Below are 19,213 nucleotides of genomic sequence, written 5' to 3'. Positions count from 1 at the left end.
CAGGATGCAGCCGGTTTAGAACAACTCAAAAAACATGAAGAACAGCACAAGGTGTTGACCTGGCCTCCAAATTCACTAGATCCCAAACTGATCAAGTATCTGTGGGATGATCCACAGAAGCCCCTCCCCTCAACACACAGGACCCACAGGCCCCCCACTAACAACATTGTGTTGCCAGACACTACAGGACACCCTCAGAAGGCTCATTTCCATTCTCTGATGAGTCCCAACTGTTTTGGAGGCACAAGGTAGACCTTCACAACACTAGGAATGTGGTCATAATGTTATGCCTGATCCGGTTATGTGTTAATTTGAACTACACGAGACAGAAAATGGTTCAAGACCAGTCAAATTAACCAAGAATGACCCATTTAATTTCATGGAGAAAGAGAAAAAGTTAAGTTTTCTTATGATCTAAACCGACAATATAATTGATAATTTGGCGAATTTGTCTGCAGCAAAGAGTTCCACTGTCCAAAAGCTATTAGAAACGCATCAGCGGGTGAGATGCTTCTTTGTTACAAAGAACATCGGCACTCCAGTTTATTCTGAGAAAAGCTCCGCAGACTTAATAACACGTTCACCGCCGAAGGAGGTTATTTCCTGCGAGACCGTGGCCCTCGTGTGTGCTCACGCCGACGGACGCGCACTTCTGAGGCTCGGTGATGTGATGGCTGGCGTTTCTGCTGCTGCAATTTCTTGTTATTTATTGGCCGACACACGCGTCAATACCAGTATTGCCGCACTAAGTGGCCGATTTATCAGTTCAGTTTTTATTCTAAAGCGTACCAAACTCCATACCATGCAACTTGTAAAGACTTCGGGGCTTATATTTAGCAAGTTTTTAATTATGTCGACTCTGCAGCATCGTGGTAAACCAAAAAAAACAAAAAACAACAACAACAACAAACACCGTAAAGCACATTGTCTTCATTCCCCTGCGCCTGAAGTGGCCTCTGTCTTTTAGTGTCCAAGGTCGCGCAGATCTATGCAGGTCCCCCTCTGACAGTAATTACATATAGCCTCCGGAGAGGGAGCAACGCACACAAGGAGAATAAGGGGGAGGAAAGGGAGACGGCGGCAGTGAAGAGAGATTGCGCGTGAGGGGGAGAGAGAGAGAGCGAGAGAGAGGAAAGCCAGACAATGAGAGATAAATGAATACAGCAAATGATAAAGACCCCTAAAATAAACTGAGAATTAAAGACAAAAATCCCTCAAGCTTCTCTGTGACTTGTAAAGAAAAAAACCTACTCCTAACGTGAAATTAATCACTTAGAGGTTGAGTAAAGATATATGAAATAAAACTACTACACTTATGAGTAATTAAATGGGAATAATTAAAATGGGAAAAGGGGGTAAAGTACAGAGCAGATACAGAGGACCCTCAGAGAATAAAATATATTACACGCTCCTTTACAACATATAAGAATTGCTTAGATGACTGAATGGAGATAACTACATAGGCTTATGTATGTTCTTACCACTGACTGTATATACTAGGTTGTAGGTTGTTTCAGCTTTAAGGACGTCATTTTTATTTCTGTCGTGGCCGCCCGAATCACATCTATCAAATCCAATTCCCACAGGAGGAGACTCCTCATTCCTTCTGCTCTCCATCGCCAGCTCCTCGTATGTTAGCGATATTCCGCTTCCTCGGAAGATTCGTCTGCTTTTTCCTTCTCTTCTTCTCCCCCCTCCTCGCTGCCGTGACACTTTAATTTTCTACGTCGAATCAATAAAGTTCATCTCGTTTCACCGGAGAGACGGTTGAAACAAATGGGAGCTTAAACCGCACGCGGGAAACGGGGGGAAAAAAAAAATAAAAAAAAAATCACTCTGTCCCGTTTTAATCTTTTTCGGTTTGTATAAATACAGCCACCTTTCATGATTAGTTTTACATCCACAGTCAAAAGCTGCGAGTTACGGATGTTAAGTAAATGGCCTCTCACCTATCATCATTAGGATGTCAAAGAAAAAGCCGAGGCAGTATTGTTTTATGCCCTCGTTGAAGTTACGTTCAACGGGGCTTGCTTCCAAACTCATCAGGTGAGAGGTACACCAGAGGGGAGGCCAGTTAAGGCTCATTTAGGGCACCGTGGGACAGGACGCCGCAACCTACGTACGTAGCCTACGTATGTAGCCTACGTATGTAGCCTACGCCAGTGCGAGACATTTATACTTTTGCGCTCGTCAGTCCGGCTCGTTCTGTTAAAATGTTGGTGCTGTGTCTTTTTTGTTCCCACTTTACGCTTCATGTTCAACAATGGCGACCGAAACTTCACCGAAATCTTGCCGAAGACGAGTCATACAATTGTAACCTGTCCTCGATGTGTTCCATCTTTATTGATCCAAAACAATAAATTCAAAAACTGCGGTGATGGGAGAAGCAGCCGGAAATACTAAAGCGGAAACACGCTAGGACCATGCGGATCAATCGTAGCTACGGCGTCAAATTGACGCAGGAGCCTTAAGTGCCAATTAGGCTTGAGCTCTGTGTCCAAAGTCTCCTCCACCTCAAGGATGGTCAAGAAACACTCCATAAAAGAGTTTGCTCCATGTGGCGAATGGAGTGGTGGAGGTGGCTGCCAAAACACTGACTCTAATCTTTCTAAAATTGTGAAAAATAAAGATGTGGCAGAGAGCAATCCAACTACTATTGGAGTGGTCTTGGATCAGGAAGATCTTCTGTGAAGTTGGGATGCAGCTGAATTCGAATAAGGCCTAAGTGATAAATAAACATTTTCCAATAAGCCTGTCAGTCCGACGATTGCTGATACATTCCCTTAAACCAGCATTTATTAATCTTTGTTCATTATTTAAGCTAAAGCCTACATAACAATCACAACATTTCCTCCTGACATCCAGTCTCGCTGCGAATATTATTGTATTTTTTTTTTTTTTTTAACAAAAGCCCTGCAATCTATAGGCTGCCCCTTCTTCAGTTAAACATAATAAATCACCTTGACATCTTTGATAAGCAACAAGCTGTAAAGACAGGCTGAACAGCTGTCCGACAAATTCGAAATAAGACTCCCAGGGCGTCCTTTCTTCTCGGAGCCTCTACTTGAACACACAGGTGGGGGTAACATATGCTATTGAATGATCAGGGTGGCTAACTGCACATATAGTTTTTGGTCAAGCGTGATTAAATATGAGGCGGCGAGCAGGAAAAAATGGTTTAAACGTCGTTTAGTTACTGCCCTGTTTGGTGAAAGACAGAAATCAGTGGCCCAACATCAACTGCCTGCTCCTATGGGCGCATACTTTAAATTGTGCTTACAGATTGATTACTAAATTATTATCTATCCAATCATCCAACAGTAATGCTGAATTACACTGATCAGGCATAACATTATGACCACTTTTCTAATATTGTATAGATCTCCCTTGTGTCTTCAAAACAGTTGGGACTCATCAGTGAATGGACGTGGGCCTTCTGAGGGTGTCCTGTGGTGTCTGGTAACAGGATGTTGTTAGTGGGGGCCTTTGGAATGAGGGGAAGGACCTCTGTGGATCATCCCACATCCCACAGATACTTGATCAGTTTGGGATCTAGTGAATTTGGAGGCCAGGTCAACACCTTGTCCTGTTCTTCATGTTTTTTTTTAGTCGTTCCTACGGCTGCTGCCATGAAGGAGTGGAGGTGCCTGATCTGGTCTAGGTGGGTGCTACATGTCTAAGTAACATCCACACGATTGCCAAGTCCAAAAGTTTCCCAGCAGAATATTGTATTGTCACAAGATGGTCAATGTTATTTACTTCTCCTGTCAGTGGTCATAATGTTATGCCTGATTGGTGTACATACAATGAGGGCCGTCTATGCAACCTCATATACTGCATTATAAAATTTCAACACAAATCATCAGCATTTTAAGTATTACACATCCGGCCTGGTACACTTTTAGTTTGCTTTTTCTCAGTATTAATGCTTCACGGGGACTTACTTGGCAGACACAATTTGCTCGAGGTTAACTGGTGTGGCCAAAGTGCTTCACACATGGAATGAGGGCAATCATAACGCATAAAACACGCGCATAAAAAGCGAGCTATTCCAAATGTTTTGCACCATTAAGAGTGGCATTAATGTTAAAGCCACTCCGTCCTTCATACGTTTTAAATGAGGTGGTATGTTGTCATCAGCTGCAATCAGAAGAGTATTCATGAAATTCAGCCTCGGCTTCCAAGCTTATCTGCGTATATAAATTCCTTCACTTCAGAAATTTTGTGGGGTGGGGGGGTGGGGGCATGTAATGATATTGCAAAGCACTCAGCTTCTATGATTTTACAGGCCCTAACACTTTGATGTTCTCTTCAAGAGGTTGGTATGACTTAATGTAGCTTTGAGGGAGCGTCAGCGAAAATGAAAGAAACCAAGGGAGAAAAGGAGATGGAGGAAGGCGGGGAGGGGCAAACAACATGATGCAGAGGGAGAGGGAGATGAGTGGAAGTGAGGAGGGTGGGGTGGGGGTGGGGGACCGGTCAGGTTTTGCTTCCCTGCTGAGAATAACACTTTTTTTTCTTTAACTAGCACATAAGCCTCTTGGTGGAAGAACACGGGCCAATTAAAGGGGGAAAATAAATAAATTAATAAATAAAAAAGCCCCAGCATTGCTGGATCATCTAAAAATCAAGCCTTTATATGAGAAAAGATTAAATAACTCACAGCTCTCTTGTCAAAATACACTGAGAGCAGCAATATAAAAAATGCAGCTTGTGTACAATTTCTTTAAATGCAACACTGTGGTTGCGGCTGAGAAAAACTCGTACATGCATCTTGTCGTGTTCCCTCTTAAAAATGCAAGGAACTTATAGAGATATATGCTAAAATACAATAAAAACTTTTTCATGCATTTCCCTAAACTACTCCTCTATTTTTGGTTAGGTTTTAACATTTCACTCCTATATCGTCTATATCTCCTGAGAACAGGTAACTGAAAGAATTAAAGGGGAACTACTGTTTTTTACAACCTGGACCTCATTTCTGGCATAAAATACAATCGTTTACTCACCCATATAACTTTTGCGTAATTTGTAGTCCTTCGGGAGATAATTAGATCTGCGTATATCCATGTAGTGGGAGTGACTGGGGCACCGAAACGCAGCCTCTAAATAACGCATTATCTGCCGCGAAATTCTAATATTTTGTTATCGTACGCTAGTGCTACTCCCTGTTGAGTCCGGAGTTAGGTGTTATCATCATCCAGGGTCTGTAGATTGACCTACAGACCCTGGATGATGTCTTCTGACCTGGATGATGTCGTCTTTGAGCGCCGCTAGTATTTGCAAAATGGCTGAATATTTTTCCGATTCTGAGGTTGTGGATGAACCATAGCAGTAGCAAATTACATATAAACAAGCCGCCGACCGACACGGGTCCGTGCGCCGCTCAGAGGCGACATTGTCCAGGTCAGAAATGCCGTTATTTAGAGGCTGCATTTCGGTGCCCCAGTCACTCCCACTATATGGATATACGCAGATCTAATTATTTCCCGGAGGACTACAAATTACACAAAAGTTATGTGGGTGAGTAAATTATCTTATTTTATGCCAGAAATAAGGTCCAGGTTGTAAAAAACAGTAATTCCCCTTTAAGATATGACATACACGGTACCATTTTAGTCTCTTCGTGGCACCATGTGATTTCAATGAACAATAACCTGAACAACAGGGGATTGAAGCTGGAGTAGCCAGAGGTGGTGTGAAGGCTTTAGATTTGAATCTACAGCTCATGGCAAAAAAAGATGAATAACTGATGTTTGTGCTCACCGTATCACCTGAGGGTTTTAAGGTACGGGAGAGGAGACACTCCTGTGTGACTGGTTTTAATGTGGCGCGCGTGATGCCGGGGCTCAGATTGGCAGTAAATGAAGGCAAATTAATTAATTATGGCAGCGAAGCAAATTAAAAGGTGGCCAAAGTCAATTTCACGGCCTCTATCAGCGGAGTGCCAGTGAAGACAGATGTGGGGGGCGGCAGAGAGGAAGACCTCAGCATCCCGAGCCGCTCTGGCAAACTGGCAGACGATGAAGGGACAGTGATTGGCATGAAGGCTTCGGATCTGTTCCAGCTAATTTGTGAAAGCAGGGTTTAGTGTACTTGAGTGTTCCTGAATGGTTAATTGTGTAAAATAGTAATTCTTGGTGCTATTAGCCAATCCGATCGGTACCCTTTCCCCTTCCTTCTAAACATACTGACAAGAAAGGGGAGATCTGATTCATTCCTGTCATTCAGAAGTCATAATAAGTAGGACATCCTTTGTTTTGTCCTTTCTGGTAGATGGGATGATGCAGCAAAGGATGGAGTGGTTGTCATAATTGTCATTCATAAAGTCGGCCTTGTGTTAAAAGGGAATGAGTTCACACACTGCTGTCTGGAGATAGTGCTGTTGAGCTAATCACTGCAGCATTTAGTCAAGGATTTCAGCTTTCCTAAACTGATTTACAGTCTCAAGGTACCTGTCTCCACGTCCTGGGCGTAGAAATGCAGGGTGTCGCAGATTTCAGTGACGTATACTGGTCTGTAGTTGGCCACGCGTTCCTTCTCCTCATGCACATGCACAACCTCCTCGACTGGTTTCTCCTCGTAGTTGGCCCAGACCTGTAATATACACACAAAGAGTTGACAAAGATGAGTCAACGACTGCAGCGGTCCTTTGTGATGCAACCATGGTGCTAAGATAGGACAATGAATGTTGCTATAATTTGTGGGGACAAAAAGATTGGAACAATCTCAGACCACTGAAGCAACCTGCATATTGGTACAGTCTATTGTTTATCCAACAGCTATGCACCCACTGCTTTGTACCTCACAGTTGGTCGCTAGTGGTTACCTAGGCTTTGATTGCCTAGGTAACCTTTTTTTGTATTTCCCCACCCTTAATGTTTCCAAATAAAACAAGCGGAACATACGAATATTGTTAGTGTGTGGACAGAGCTAGCTCTTCTTGCAGCTTTATTTGAAAATATTGTCAATAACACCCACCCATCTTGGTTCACCCAACGTTCAAAGGCTGCCAATATAGGTCTAATGCAATGAAACATCAACCACGAATTCGGTTCCTGCCAGTAAATTCACCATGGTGATAGTAGGCTTCGAACATTGGGTGAACCCTTGTGTTTGAGTCATATGTCAATCCACTCTTTGCTCCCGTGGGTTCTTGAATTGCCTCAAAGTTTATATTAGTTCAGTAACTTTCCAAGTGACCAGCTTTAGATACGCGTTTTCAGACTTGGCATTGATATGCGACGCCAAACGAATCTCTAGATCTGATCTGAGTTTCGCTCTCTGCATGCAAATAAACCCCGACAAGATATGGGGTGAGGCAGAATTTTGCAGATGTAAATACAACAAATGTCTGAGAACATTGCCGTTTTATGAGTGCGCGTCATGACTTTGGCGTACACGTTATTATTTATACCCTGACGTTAGGTAGCCCAAAACTCAGATTATAACTAAAACCCTGGAAGCATTTACACGCACCGCGATCTCCGGTAATAAATGTAAATATATAAGTAAAGTATAAAGTTAAGTATATCAGTAAAAGATGAATAAGCCTCCAAATGCCGACAGAGATAGGATCTCTCAGATGCGTCCTGGGGGTGTTCCCACCTGCCTTTTACGTGATCGGATTGCCCAGATCAGATCTTAATGCAAGGTCTGAACAGGCCCATGATGTCACGTCTCTGTGTTAGTGCTCCATAATGCTACAGAGATGCTTCAGCTAAGAGCACATATTTGTTAAGGTATTTCTCAGTTCTCCAAGAAGCTATTTTAGCCTCGGGTTAAAGGTTGACGTAAGAATTTGGATCAGGTTAAAATTAGAGTTGGGGTTGGCCATGTAGTTGTCGATAATGTCACGGGCTGGGTAAAGAATGCAGTCGCCGAGGTCCTTTCACAAGCCATCAATGTGAATGTGAGTGCAAGCAGGTTCCATCCTTTCTAAGCTGCATCAAGGTTAGTTCTCTCTCGGCTCCCCCGGAGATACAGAGGGCAGGAGGCTCATTAGGGAGTAGTGCTTTGCCTTGGGCCACATATCAAACTGCATGGATGTCGGCAGGCGTGTGTGTGTGTGTGTTCACAGAAAGCAAGCGATGCAGCAGAAATAGTGGGTGGCTGTTCAGACGGAATGCAATTTTTAGATGCAAGTACAGTAACGGCATTAAGCAGATGCGCCGACACAAGATGGTCAGGATGAGAGCGAACCAATCAGCTCCCTCCAGATGATTCACTTGTGACGCAGGAGGCGAGGGAACTCAAAAAGTCGGGAAAGTGCAACTGAGCTTCGTGGTGCTCCAAATCCTTGTACAGCCGCGGCGACACAGCTTGTTACCGTTCATTTCTGCGGGCTATTTGGGAAGTGTTTACTTTTAAAGGTTACCGAAAAAGGAGGAAAAGAGTTTTTTTTTTTTTTTTTTTCCAACAGCACGCTGATATTAGCCAATTAGGTTCTGGGTAATTATTTAACTGCATGGTATCTTGGAGCTAATTAGATTAGCTGTTTTAGTGTTGTGATTTTTTTTACTCTGTCTTAGCTCATCTGCAGAGCTACAGCAGCGTTAAAGCTTAGTTAATCACACCTGAGGCATCGTTGGCTCTTCGGCGAGCCAAGATGCAGCGATGTATAGGAGTGTGTCGCGCGTGTGTGTGCGCAGGCAAACGACAGGAAAAACAAGTGAATTAGAGTTGGAGGAAAACATTGCTAAAGTCAGAACTGTAGTAGAAAAGCCAATGAAACAAGTCACAGAAAACCGAGCGCTGTGTCCCGGCATATCCGCAAACAAATGACAGGGTCACACCACCAAATTACGTTGAATTATTCATCCCGCAAATGCGACATAAAAAGACAGAAGAAGAGAGGGGGAACACGGAGGGAAGGAAGACAGAAAGTAAACCGGTAAAAATTCTGGGGATTGAGGGCGAGCGGGGTTAATGAAGACTGAAAATGCAGCCACGCTTCGTAAACCTCAAGATAAACCAGGATTTCTTTTTTTTTTTTTCTCTGTAGCGCATTAGACAGGTATGATTAGCATAACACACATACACAGCCTCATGCACACATCATTTACGAATGCTTCGACACACAGCGTCTGGGGATAAACATGCTTCCCACATTGCAACTGAGCTGACATGACTTGGCTTTTAATCAAACCTGCAGCATCAATTAGGGACGACAAAGATTAGGGTGTCGCCGGCCATTAGACTGGCGGCCATCACTGTGGCACTTCTAAGGCAGTAAACAAAAAGCTTGGGCTTATGGCGGGATTGGACATCAAGCGCAGCTGCAGGGTTTCACGTTGACCTCCGGTTCAGAGGTAGGCATGGGCGTCACGGTGATAAGACACAAGAAGACCTGAACAAAACCACTTTAAAACTCCCAGTTGATCAGTTGGACTACAAAAAGAAGAAAACTTGTTTTGCGCACCGTGTCCGAGTGCAACTCTGCAAAGCTCCATCTCTTTTTAAACCACAAACAAATGCACACATTCATGCACGCGTCCCCCCCCTCGCCACCCCTCCCCCCCTTCAACACACACACTGTGCCCTGGGCTGATGACCTTCTGCAAGCAGCCAACCATCCTGTTTGTTCCACTTGAATGCAGGTATGTGACTGCTGCTTCTGCTGCTGCTACGCAACTGCAGCCAGACGCTCGAGCCACCAAGCTGCCAGAGACAATGAGAGAGAGAGCGAAAAGACGGGGAAGAGGGGAGGGGAGATAGAAAATGTGTGTGTGGGGGGGAGAAAACAAAAAAAAAAAAGAAGGAAACGCGGCAGGCCATTAAGCTCAGGTTGAAAGGACAGCACGTCCAAATAATGGAGACCAAGCTGAGAGAGATGGCAGGTTACGTTGACCTTCCCAACTCTTGAATGACACAAGTGACAAGTGATTCCAGCGGGGTGATGATGATGGGGAAAGGTTGATCTTATGTGCACATGATGCAGAATCACACAATAAAAACTGGGAGTATGTGTGGATTAATTAAACCTGTTCTCAGGTTCTGTTAAAGCTTCTTTTATTCTTGTTAAACCTGATTAATGTTGTGAATTCACCTCCTTTTTTCCCCACCAACGCCAGAATAAAAATTGATCCAAAAATATCTTGTTTTTGTAGAAATCCTAGCAGCAGTCACTGCAACTTTTAACTGCCAAATGGATTTCTTAAATAAGTTAAACCTCTTGCCGTTGGATGCAAAAATATGTAAAAGCCCCCGAAGACAAATTATCCGGTTGAAGCCAAGTTGTTGGAGCGATGCGACGGTGCCAAGTCCTGGCGCACCAGATACCTCGCCGACTGAAGAGTACCTCTTCAACGCTAAGTGCAGCTGCGCTCCGGAGAGGTCCGCTGATTAACTTAGCGCCGATTTATCTGAATATTTTCTAACGTGATGAAGAGCCCCGGCAGGTCCCGGGAAGCAAGGCGCCACATTCATAGATTCCCACATTCAAGCGCAGGTGGGTGAATCCGCAGACAGATGGATGACTGAACACACACGTGGCGCCAGGGCGAGGGCGTGAGGGCTGGTTTGAGCGCTGATTAAATGTGGCAGCGTGTCAATTGTAGTAGAGTGTGTGCGTACGGTCTATTGAGACGAAACTCACCGTTGCTACTTCAAGTGCTCGCTTTGCACTTTGTTAGCAGGCGATATTCTAAATATATCCTGGGACGAAAAAATGCTTACGGAATTGGATAGTCCTGCAACCAACTGAAGTAAATCAACTCAATGGTGCTCAGATGACATGTATGACTGCGTTACTCCCTCCTGCCAAAGCCAACCCCAGCTATTTTACTTGGCCTGGGGCATAACCAGTTTTCAATGGAGTGACTCCACTTTCATTAAACAGTCGAAGCTCAACACCAACTTTTCCATCAGTTAAGACAAACCCTTCTTCAGGTCCATGTCTCCAACGCTCTGGATTTACGTGCAAACTGAACACAAGAGAAAGCATGTTTTAGTTTCACTCTGCCAAGAAATTAAGAGCGCGCATCTTTCACGATTAATTTGACCCGCTCGCTCGCGCTGCATAAAAGCACGCTCGACAGCTGCAGCACACACATCACTGGAGTCTTAATTCCGACACACCTCGGTGGACAAGGCCAGCTCAGCCCCTCGCAACCGGACGAAGCAGTGCAGTTCGGAAACGATGCGGCCGTCAAAGACTAGCTGAAGCACGAGCGAGATGATACAGAAAGGCCCGTCTTCTTACGTGGGTTTTACATTGTTCCATTGCTAATTCATTATCCAATCACACTTAGAGAACAATTGAAATCAATAGGAGCATGCTATTCATAAAAGTGCACTTTGTGAATCAATCTAGCCCCTATTAGATCACTGATGAATCCCCTTTAGAGAGAATGGTTCATTAATTCAGTCGAGGGCACGTTTCTTCTCCTTCCGTCTCTCCAAGTTCACTTGTAGCTTTTTTTTTTTCCCCCCTACAAGCTCACATCAAAAGGCTTACAGCTATACATGAAAATAGAAAGGGTCCACATTAAGTCATGATTCACTTTACCTTGTATAGATGCGGGTGAGTCACAATTCTGCATATTAAAATAAAAAGTTAAACACGCCGCCGAACAACACGCTCTCACAAAAAGATGCTGCCCTAATAGCCCGCGTATACTTTCCGTTTTGCAAGTCGTGACATTATGCACAGAATCGGGTCAAGAAAGGAGTTTGATTGGCATGCAGAGAGAGGGAGAGCTCATTAGGAGCCAGCGGCGGTGCCGTGTTAATGAGTGGGACAGGTTCGTGCGACGGGCAGGTGGACGACCCCGAATTTCCTGCACCTCGATGATGTTGTCCGTATTGACGAAGCCATTAGCGTCGGAGCGTGATCAACGAGATAGACGGCTTCTTCAACCGAGATGCGCCCCTGCACGTCGCGTAGATTTGCTGTAGCTGCAATTTCCGAGAGCTGAATTTTTTCCAAGAGCATCTAAAGTGTGCTTAATCATACACATTATGTACGCTTAAGATAAACTTTCAGAAATCATTACGATCCTTGCGAGAACTGAAGGTTCATCAGGTCCAGTGATAAGTGGGCTTTTAAAATTCGGTCGTTCTTGTGCTGTAGGCAGCTGCACTTGATGCACACATGCAGAGGTTCAAAAACGCCCTGTATCCCAACCTGGATGTACCACTGGAGACCGCCATCTTTGTCAGTTCGACTGCCGGCTTGCTCCACCACTGTCCGGTGCTAATCAAGCCTTAACTAATTCTACAAAGACGCCAAAATCTGCAAGAGCAAAGGTTGAATGCTGATGAACAGCTGAATTATGAGAGATCTCATAACTCTTTGTGTGGTTTTTCCATTTCCTCATCTTTGCTCCTTTACAACTGGTCTCGCTCACTGGATGAGAGCTCGCTGTCAGTTAAATCTTCAAAGCTCATAAAGGTACAATAAAGCTCGACTGACTGACAGGCGGGCTACCGGCGTCACCTACTTTGATTTATTGACTGCTCGGAGGTTCTTTTGAGGTACAACGATCACTATGCATGTGACACAAGAGGCCCGCGGCCACTTCAGCCTCCAATTCAAATGAAGCAACCTCCTTGTCTCAATCTTTTCATTGATCTTGATCGCACGGCGAGCGGAGTGACAGGTGTCACGGCGGTGTCTACGCTCTCGTCCACTAAAGCGGAAAGACATTAACCCAACGCGCCACCTAACCCGTAAAAGGCCTTCCTCCAAGGTTAAGAGGGGTTGTTGATGGTGCATTAACCCTGCTGGCTCACCTTGTCGCGGTGGTCTAAGTAAGAGGGGCAAGCCGCAGCGGTGCCAGAAGAACTGATTTAGAGGACGGGGGACATTATATGCAAGATTCCTTGTCATTCCTTCCCCGCTGTCCTCCTACTCGGATTTAATGCATGGGAGCGTCGCATCGTAAACCATACATACTGTGATAAGCACACACAAACACATGTATAACACGGCTGCGTCCTTGGGAAAAAATTGGTCCAGGTTGAGCTACAATGCGGTAGGAACATCGCTCCTGTCACAGTGTGCTAATACAATACGACTGCTTACGGGCCTGCAAGGCCACACAAGTAGGCACGGTGACAAAACATGTCAGCCGCACACAGGCTTATTTGACAAGCTGTAAAAACCGAAATCCCACCAGACTAGTACATCACTGGCTGGGGACGCGATGGGTTTATGACAGACACGCAGTAAGACAACAACAACATATAAAGCAGACACAAAGAAATAGGGTTAGACATTAATATTTTTCACGATGTAAAGACAAATTTCTGGACTGGGTTCAGATTTCTGCACAAGAAAAGCTTTCCTTCTTGGGATTTGACACAGAACCGGCACTCAAGCTTCGAAAGTGATGAATAAAATCTGTAATCAATCGTGTATTTGACGGCTTGCCAATAATAAAATAATAAGAAGAGAAAAAACAAGGTCAAAATAGCTCTTGGTCTGCAGCCAGTTACAATTCAAACATGCTGAAACATCTACAGAGGTGAGACAGAGGTTTGAACTGAAGTTTTCTACAATACTGAAAACTAATAAAGTTATTTTTTTAATGGATTTTTAACTTGGTATTTTCTTGGCATCTACATTTCAACCCGTTTGCTGCATTAGAGCAAATGGGTTGAACAGAACACACATCCCACGGAAAGATATAAGGCTAAGGATGACCCGGGTTCAAGCTGATGCTACACAACGACTGGATTCCAACACTTGGACACGCTTCCCGCCACCGAAACCCAATCAATCCAAATCTGCTTAACCCGAAGTATTAGGAAAATAGGTGTTCACTACTAAATCCCAAGCCGAAACCACACCGAGGGCAGAGAGGGAGAGGCAAGAGCACGGGTGTAAGGGATGAGTCTCTCGGATGTGGTTACTTAGCAGATAAATTATGCATTAAAACTGCACAGGTGGTGTGGGACGGGGTTTTTTTTTTTCTTCTTTTTTTGTAGGTGAAGGGAGGGAGCCGAGCAGCTGGGGAATTCATAACAGAAACGGAAGAGCGAGCGGAGGGGAGAGGGAGAAGCGCGGAGACGGAGATACTCCCGAGCTTCATATCACAGCCAACAGATGTTCTCCCATCAAAGAGGCAGCAGGCAGGCGGCGGGGCTACTCAACCCCGGCTTACACGGCTAATGTGACCCCCCGCGCACAAACACGCGCACAGACATACATACAAGGCACGGGCAAACACACACGCAGCAGTGAAGGGCTCGGTAACGACCCGAGGCTATCATGGTGGCAACTTGTTACACTTTTTAAATTGACACAAATTGATCCACTTAAGACGTGCGTGTTAGGGTGGGCGATGGCAGCAGGTCTGTCGGGACACTGACAAAGTACCATTAGCAAAGGAGCGCCAACCTGCACCCGACGGGGAATCGGCGGTACCGGCGTGTGAATTGGAGCAGGGGGGTATAGCGTCACCATAGAAACAGAGCACGTTGATGCATATGTGATGAAAAAAACAACAAAAAAAACCACATGTGATAGCGTACTCCTGGGTGCCACCCTACTCAGCTGGTGTGGACAGGAAGCCAGCTGAGAGATGACACGCATGGAACCGCACGCAGCGTCCCTGGAGGTAGTAGCTCCAGCATATGGAGCCTTATGTCATGTGGGCTGTTTTTTTATTTATTTATTTATTTATTTTTCCGCAGCCAATAAAGACGAACAAGATCAGAGCAAGCAGAAGCAACGCATGGGAATACAGCATGCAATTAAGAGATGACCAGCTCTGAGCGCGTGACACAGACACTCGATCCTCAAAGGTCTGGATTAAGAGGCAAAAGAGACAAAGTGCTTAAAGATGGACTCTTTGTCCGATTCAACGTCATGATATCCTTGATTAAAAAAATGAGCCGCCGCCGCCGAAAGGGGGGGGGGGGGGGGGGGGTGTGCGGGGCGCTTGTCCTGCATCGATCCTGCATTTGTTTACACGAGCGGCCACTCTCGCTCTCGTCCTTGTCCTTAGGCCCGGGCAATGAAACGATCTCGATAATCGCCGCAGAGGAAATTTCCTCAACGACCAACGGATGAGTCATGTTATGATTAATGTTTTCTATTTGGGTCGGCATTCACTTGCACAACCCTAACCCTGTGAAGCTACAGAAAGGGTTACACAAAGGGTGAAGCGTGGAGGCCTGAAGGGAAGGGGACGACGAGTGACCACGAGTACGCAAACACATCTGAGATTTGGAAACATTTGGATCTTGATATATAGAAGATAAACTACCCACTGCACCACTTGAAAGGGGAACATTATTCTGCAGACGTCCCAGTCCGCGATAAGAATCAAACCTGTATCTGTGCGTCCAGTAACATTTTTCAATTTGATAATCTGTTTTATACAAGTTATACATTTCCATTTAATATGTTAGGATAGGAATCAAGCTTATATTTGATTTACTTAGAATTCAAGCCTAAACTGAACATTAATGTCATTAATTTCATATTGCAGGTAATTATAGCGGTATCATAATTACCAATAACCATCAATGTGAAAGTATTAAAATCATTTTGACCACAATCAGGGAAGGCAAAGTCTTCTTTTGTCCTTCAAATGTCATGTGTGTCTATTCCCCACCACAACAACTGTCTTTCTTGTGACCTTGGAGCCAAGCTGGCGAGCCTCTTCCTACGAACGCACGCACCTGGATTAAAGGTGGGCGGAAATCAACACCGACCGCACGGCACCCCACCCGTCGTCCCTTACGCCCTCCGTCGCTTCAATCACCCTTCCCCTTTGAGATATGTTTATATCAGCTCGGCAGGATTATTATTATTATTGTCCGCGAGAGCACGCCTCTGTCTCTTTCTCTGTCCGTCTGATCACTGGAAATTACACGAGAGCTTAAAGCGCCGAGAGGAGAACGAGGACAGAAAAGAGTAAGTATAAAGCGGAGTGATTAAGAAAAAAAAGGACTACTTCGACGTTACAGTGTATAAGTATGCAATTAAAAGGCAATTAATCAACTTTTTAATTAACAGGCTGGTCCGTCCCTTAGTTGCCATGACAACCGGTTTCTCGCGGGGTGGCATCGCCGCTACTCCTCTGTATTTTTTTTTTTTTTTTACCCCCTTCCTCCTCTGTAGATCGGTCCTGATTGTTGCTGGTGGGGGATTATGGGAGAAGAAACGCGGGACCGGGGGAGACTGACGGAGAGGTTAATGTGAATGTGGCGAGGAACGGCGACAGAAAGCATAAACAGGACAAGGAAAAGAGATAAATGGGACAAGGGAGGGGGAGAGGACTAAAGGAAGGAGAAAAAAAATAAATAAACGGCCATACTGTGAGCATCATAAAGCCCCTGGACGTCTGTGAATCTACATTTCGTAGGGTGATTCAGGGGTCGGATGTTCGCAAACAGCTGCTGTTCCTCATTTAGGAAATGAGTGAGGTAATGAACATTTTTGCAGGTGGAACTAAGGCTGATATGGTCACCTACTGCTGTGATAAACAGACATTAAATGATAAAAAAGAAGAGAATATCTTCTGTCTTTCTTTTTACGACAACTTAAACTCTGATCGAGTAATTAGGAGACGGTAAACTGATAGAGATTGGCAGTAAAATACTCAAAATTTAAATGTGCATTGCTAAAATTGCTAATTGTGACAGTAAGTCCCATCCACATATAAAACGAAGAGCTCTTAACCCACAGTGGAGGTCTCTAGCGACCAGTCACTGGTTGCCAAGGTAACCCTAGTGTAGGTTTCCCACCTAATAAAAGAAAAAAGCGTCAAAGCGAAACAAACAGAACCTGAAAATATCACGAGTGTATCAACAGAGCCAGCTCGGTAAAAAGAAGTACAGCCAACGTCATCGCTCCACCCGGGGTTCACTGGAGGCTTCCAGCCTAAAGCAAAGTCGCGGACGGCGTTTTCCCGTGGGGAAGGGATTCCTGTGTCACGCAATGTGTTCTTATCCCGCTGCGCAGCTCACAAATAAAAAGCTTTCACTTCAAAAGTAGCAGAGAAGTGAGTTTTTTCTAGATTTATTTCCATTCATTTATTCTGCATAGGCACTTGCTCTTGCTGCAAGTGTTCTGCAAGTCTTAGGTACAAGACACCGTGGAAAGTAAATGATGATCATAGCCAAAAAAATGCAAAATGAGCGGGTATGAAGTTGAACTAATCTCAATTTTCTGTTAATATTGTTCAACCATCAACCATCCAAACATCTCGAGAAACCCTTGCCTATTACGGTGACTCTACAAAATCTGTGTCCCAAGTACATTGGAACCATGCAAAATGGTTTACGGAAGAGACCCGCACCAATACATGGAGGAAGTGGAAGAAATAGGCAGCATGATATCTGGTATATACCGCAAAAAAAAAGACAGAGAACAAACAGAGCAAAAAGGGAAGAGGGGCATGAAAAGAAACTGGTACAACAGTGGGAATCGGAAGTGCAGGGATGACGAGAGCCTGTTTACGTAACCGTCTCTCCCTAAGGCAAGAAGAGAGAGCGAGGGGAAAAGACAGAAAGTCTGTGAAATGCACAAAAACTAGCAGAGTGGTCCCATTCTCTAGATTTAGAGTGTTTTCTGCTGGGCTAGCAAAGCCAGGAGACTGAACCCAGTGGATGTGGAGTGACCTAAATTAAGAAGGGAACGCTTAAGCATTAGTATGAAAAACAAGCTCTCGCGCTTGGATCTTCACAGAAAGTGTCAGGTTATTTCATGTACGTCGCATGGCCTTTTAGTAAAGCGTCCCACTTTCTGTTTGGATGATGAAGCAGCATAGATTAGACACGTCCTTGAAGGCTCATTTAAAAGTACTGCGGGACATAGACGTAGGGATGTAGGGACGTAGGGACGGAGGGACATAGGGACGTAGCCTACGCCAGTACCAAACTCTAGTCGGCGTTGTGTCTTTTTTGCCAGTTGGGGTAATTTTTGTTTCTACTTCCTGCTTCACTTTCAACAATGGCGACTGAAACTTCTGCGGAAATTTCGCCAAACACGAGTCATACGAATGCTTATATCTCCGAACCTCTTCAGTTAACCTTTGCTCAGTGTTTTCCATCTTTATTTATCCAAAATGATCAATTCGGAGATGGAGAGGCAGCCAGAAATATTAAAGCGGAAACTCGTTACTACCAAGCGGACCAAGCATTGTTGGCTACGGCGCTAGGGTCCGCACAGGATCTACATATGCACTCCGTTGTCACCGTAGCTACAGCGTCAAACTGACGCATATGTCTAAACAGTCTATAAGGGTCAGTCAAAACAGACCAACAAAAGATGCTCACGTAACGGTCAATGCAAAGCATATATAAAGTGGGAGAGCAATCTGAATCTGTCACCACCAAGTCACCATTAGCCGTAAGATCCAATCTGCTAACCGTCCATCTTCCCTCCTATCCAGCCTCCCTCCTGCCGCCTCCTCGTATTCATCCATCTCCTCTTCTCTCGGCAAGTCGCCATACTCCAAGGTTGACGGCCCGTGAAAAAGGATCCATCCATTTTCCATTAAAGGCGAGCATTTTTAAAGGGTCTAACAAACATGTTGAATGCCGTATCACACGCGAGCGATGGGCGATTTATAACCCGGCTACGGTCACGACAACGTATTACAGTTTGTTGGACTATCCCGGGATTGTTCCCGGCGGTTATAGTTCCCAACAGCTGGCAGAAACGTGACTCGTGTCACCTCTGTAATACGGGAAACTGCTCCAGAAAAGTAGGGTGACAGGTAGTAGCCGCCGAGACAAATGAGCGGGATGATTTTCCTCTGAAAAAGGGAAGGAACTGCAGGGACACAAACTTCTATTTGGGTGCTCTCGTTGGGAAGCACCAGAAAACCGCTTTAAGAGGACAGTAGATTAAAAAATACATCAGCGAATCAATGCAACTCTTCTCAGCGAGAAAGCATTAGAGAGCAAGCGGCGTAAGGGAGGAATAATAAATAGGGCGCCTAATTCGGGGCTTAGATTGGGAAAGTGTAAAAGGGAGAATGGGAATAAGGGAGTCAGAAAGACAAAAGAGGTTGAATTAAAGATGAGATGGCAAAGAGAAGGACGGGGGATGATGATGATGATGGTGTGTAGGTACTGAGGCAAGAAGAAAATGAAAGAGAGAAAAACAGTGGAGGAGTTGAAGGCGTGTGTGTGTGTGTGTGGCTGGGAGAGAAAGTGAGAGGAATGTAGAAGAATGAGAGGAAAGTGAGAGAAAAAAGAATAAGCAAATACATTTAGAGGAATAGAATTGGCTGCTCAACCAAGAGAGGCC

The 19,213-nt window shown here is 44.8% G+C and overlaps 1 protein-coding gene across 1 annotated transcript in view; it reads right to left on the bottom strand.

Annotated features, from left to right (window-relative positions):
• The window catches only part of snd1 (staphylococcal nuclease and tudor domain containing 1), a 174,864-nt gene that overhangs the window by 34,920 nt on the left and 120,731 nt on the right, over positions 1-19,213 (bottom strand). Inside the window, exon 18 of the mRNA XM_084573206.1 lies at positions 6,456-6,597. Coding sequence (XP_084429332.1) covers positions 6,456-6,597 — 142 coding nt within the window. The remainder of the gene's footprint in view (positions 1-6,455; positions 6,598-19,213) is intronic.

The sequence above is a fragment of the Chelon labrosus genome (genome assembly GCF_963514085.1).
Source record: "Chelon labrosus genome assembly, chromosome: 23".
Taxonomy (NCBI): domain Eukaryota; kingdom Metazoa; phylum Chordata; class Actinopteri; order Mugiliformes; family Mugilidae; genus Chelon; species Chelon labrosus.
Note: the sequence above shows the minus strand (reverse complement) of the source record. Positions and strands in the feature narration are given on the sequence as shown.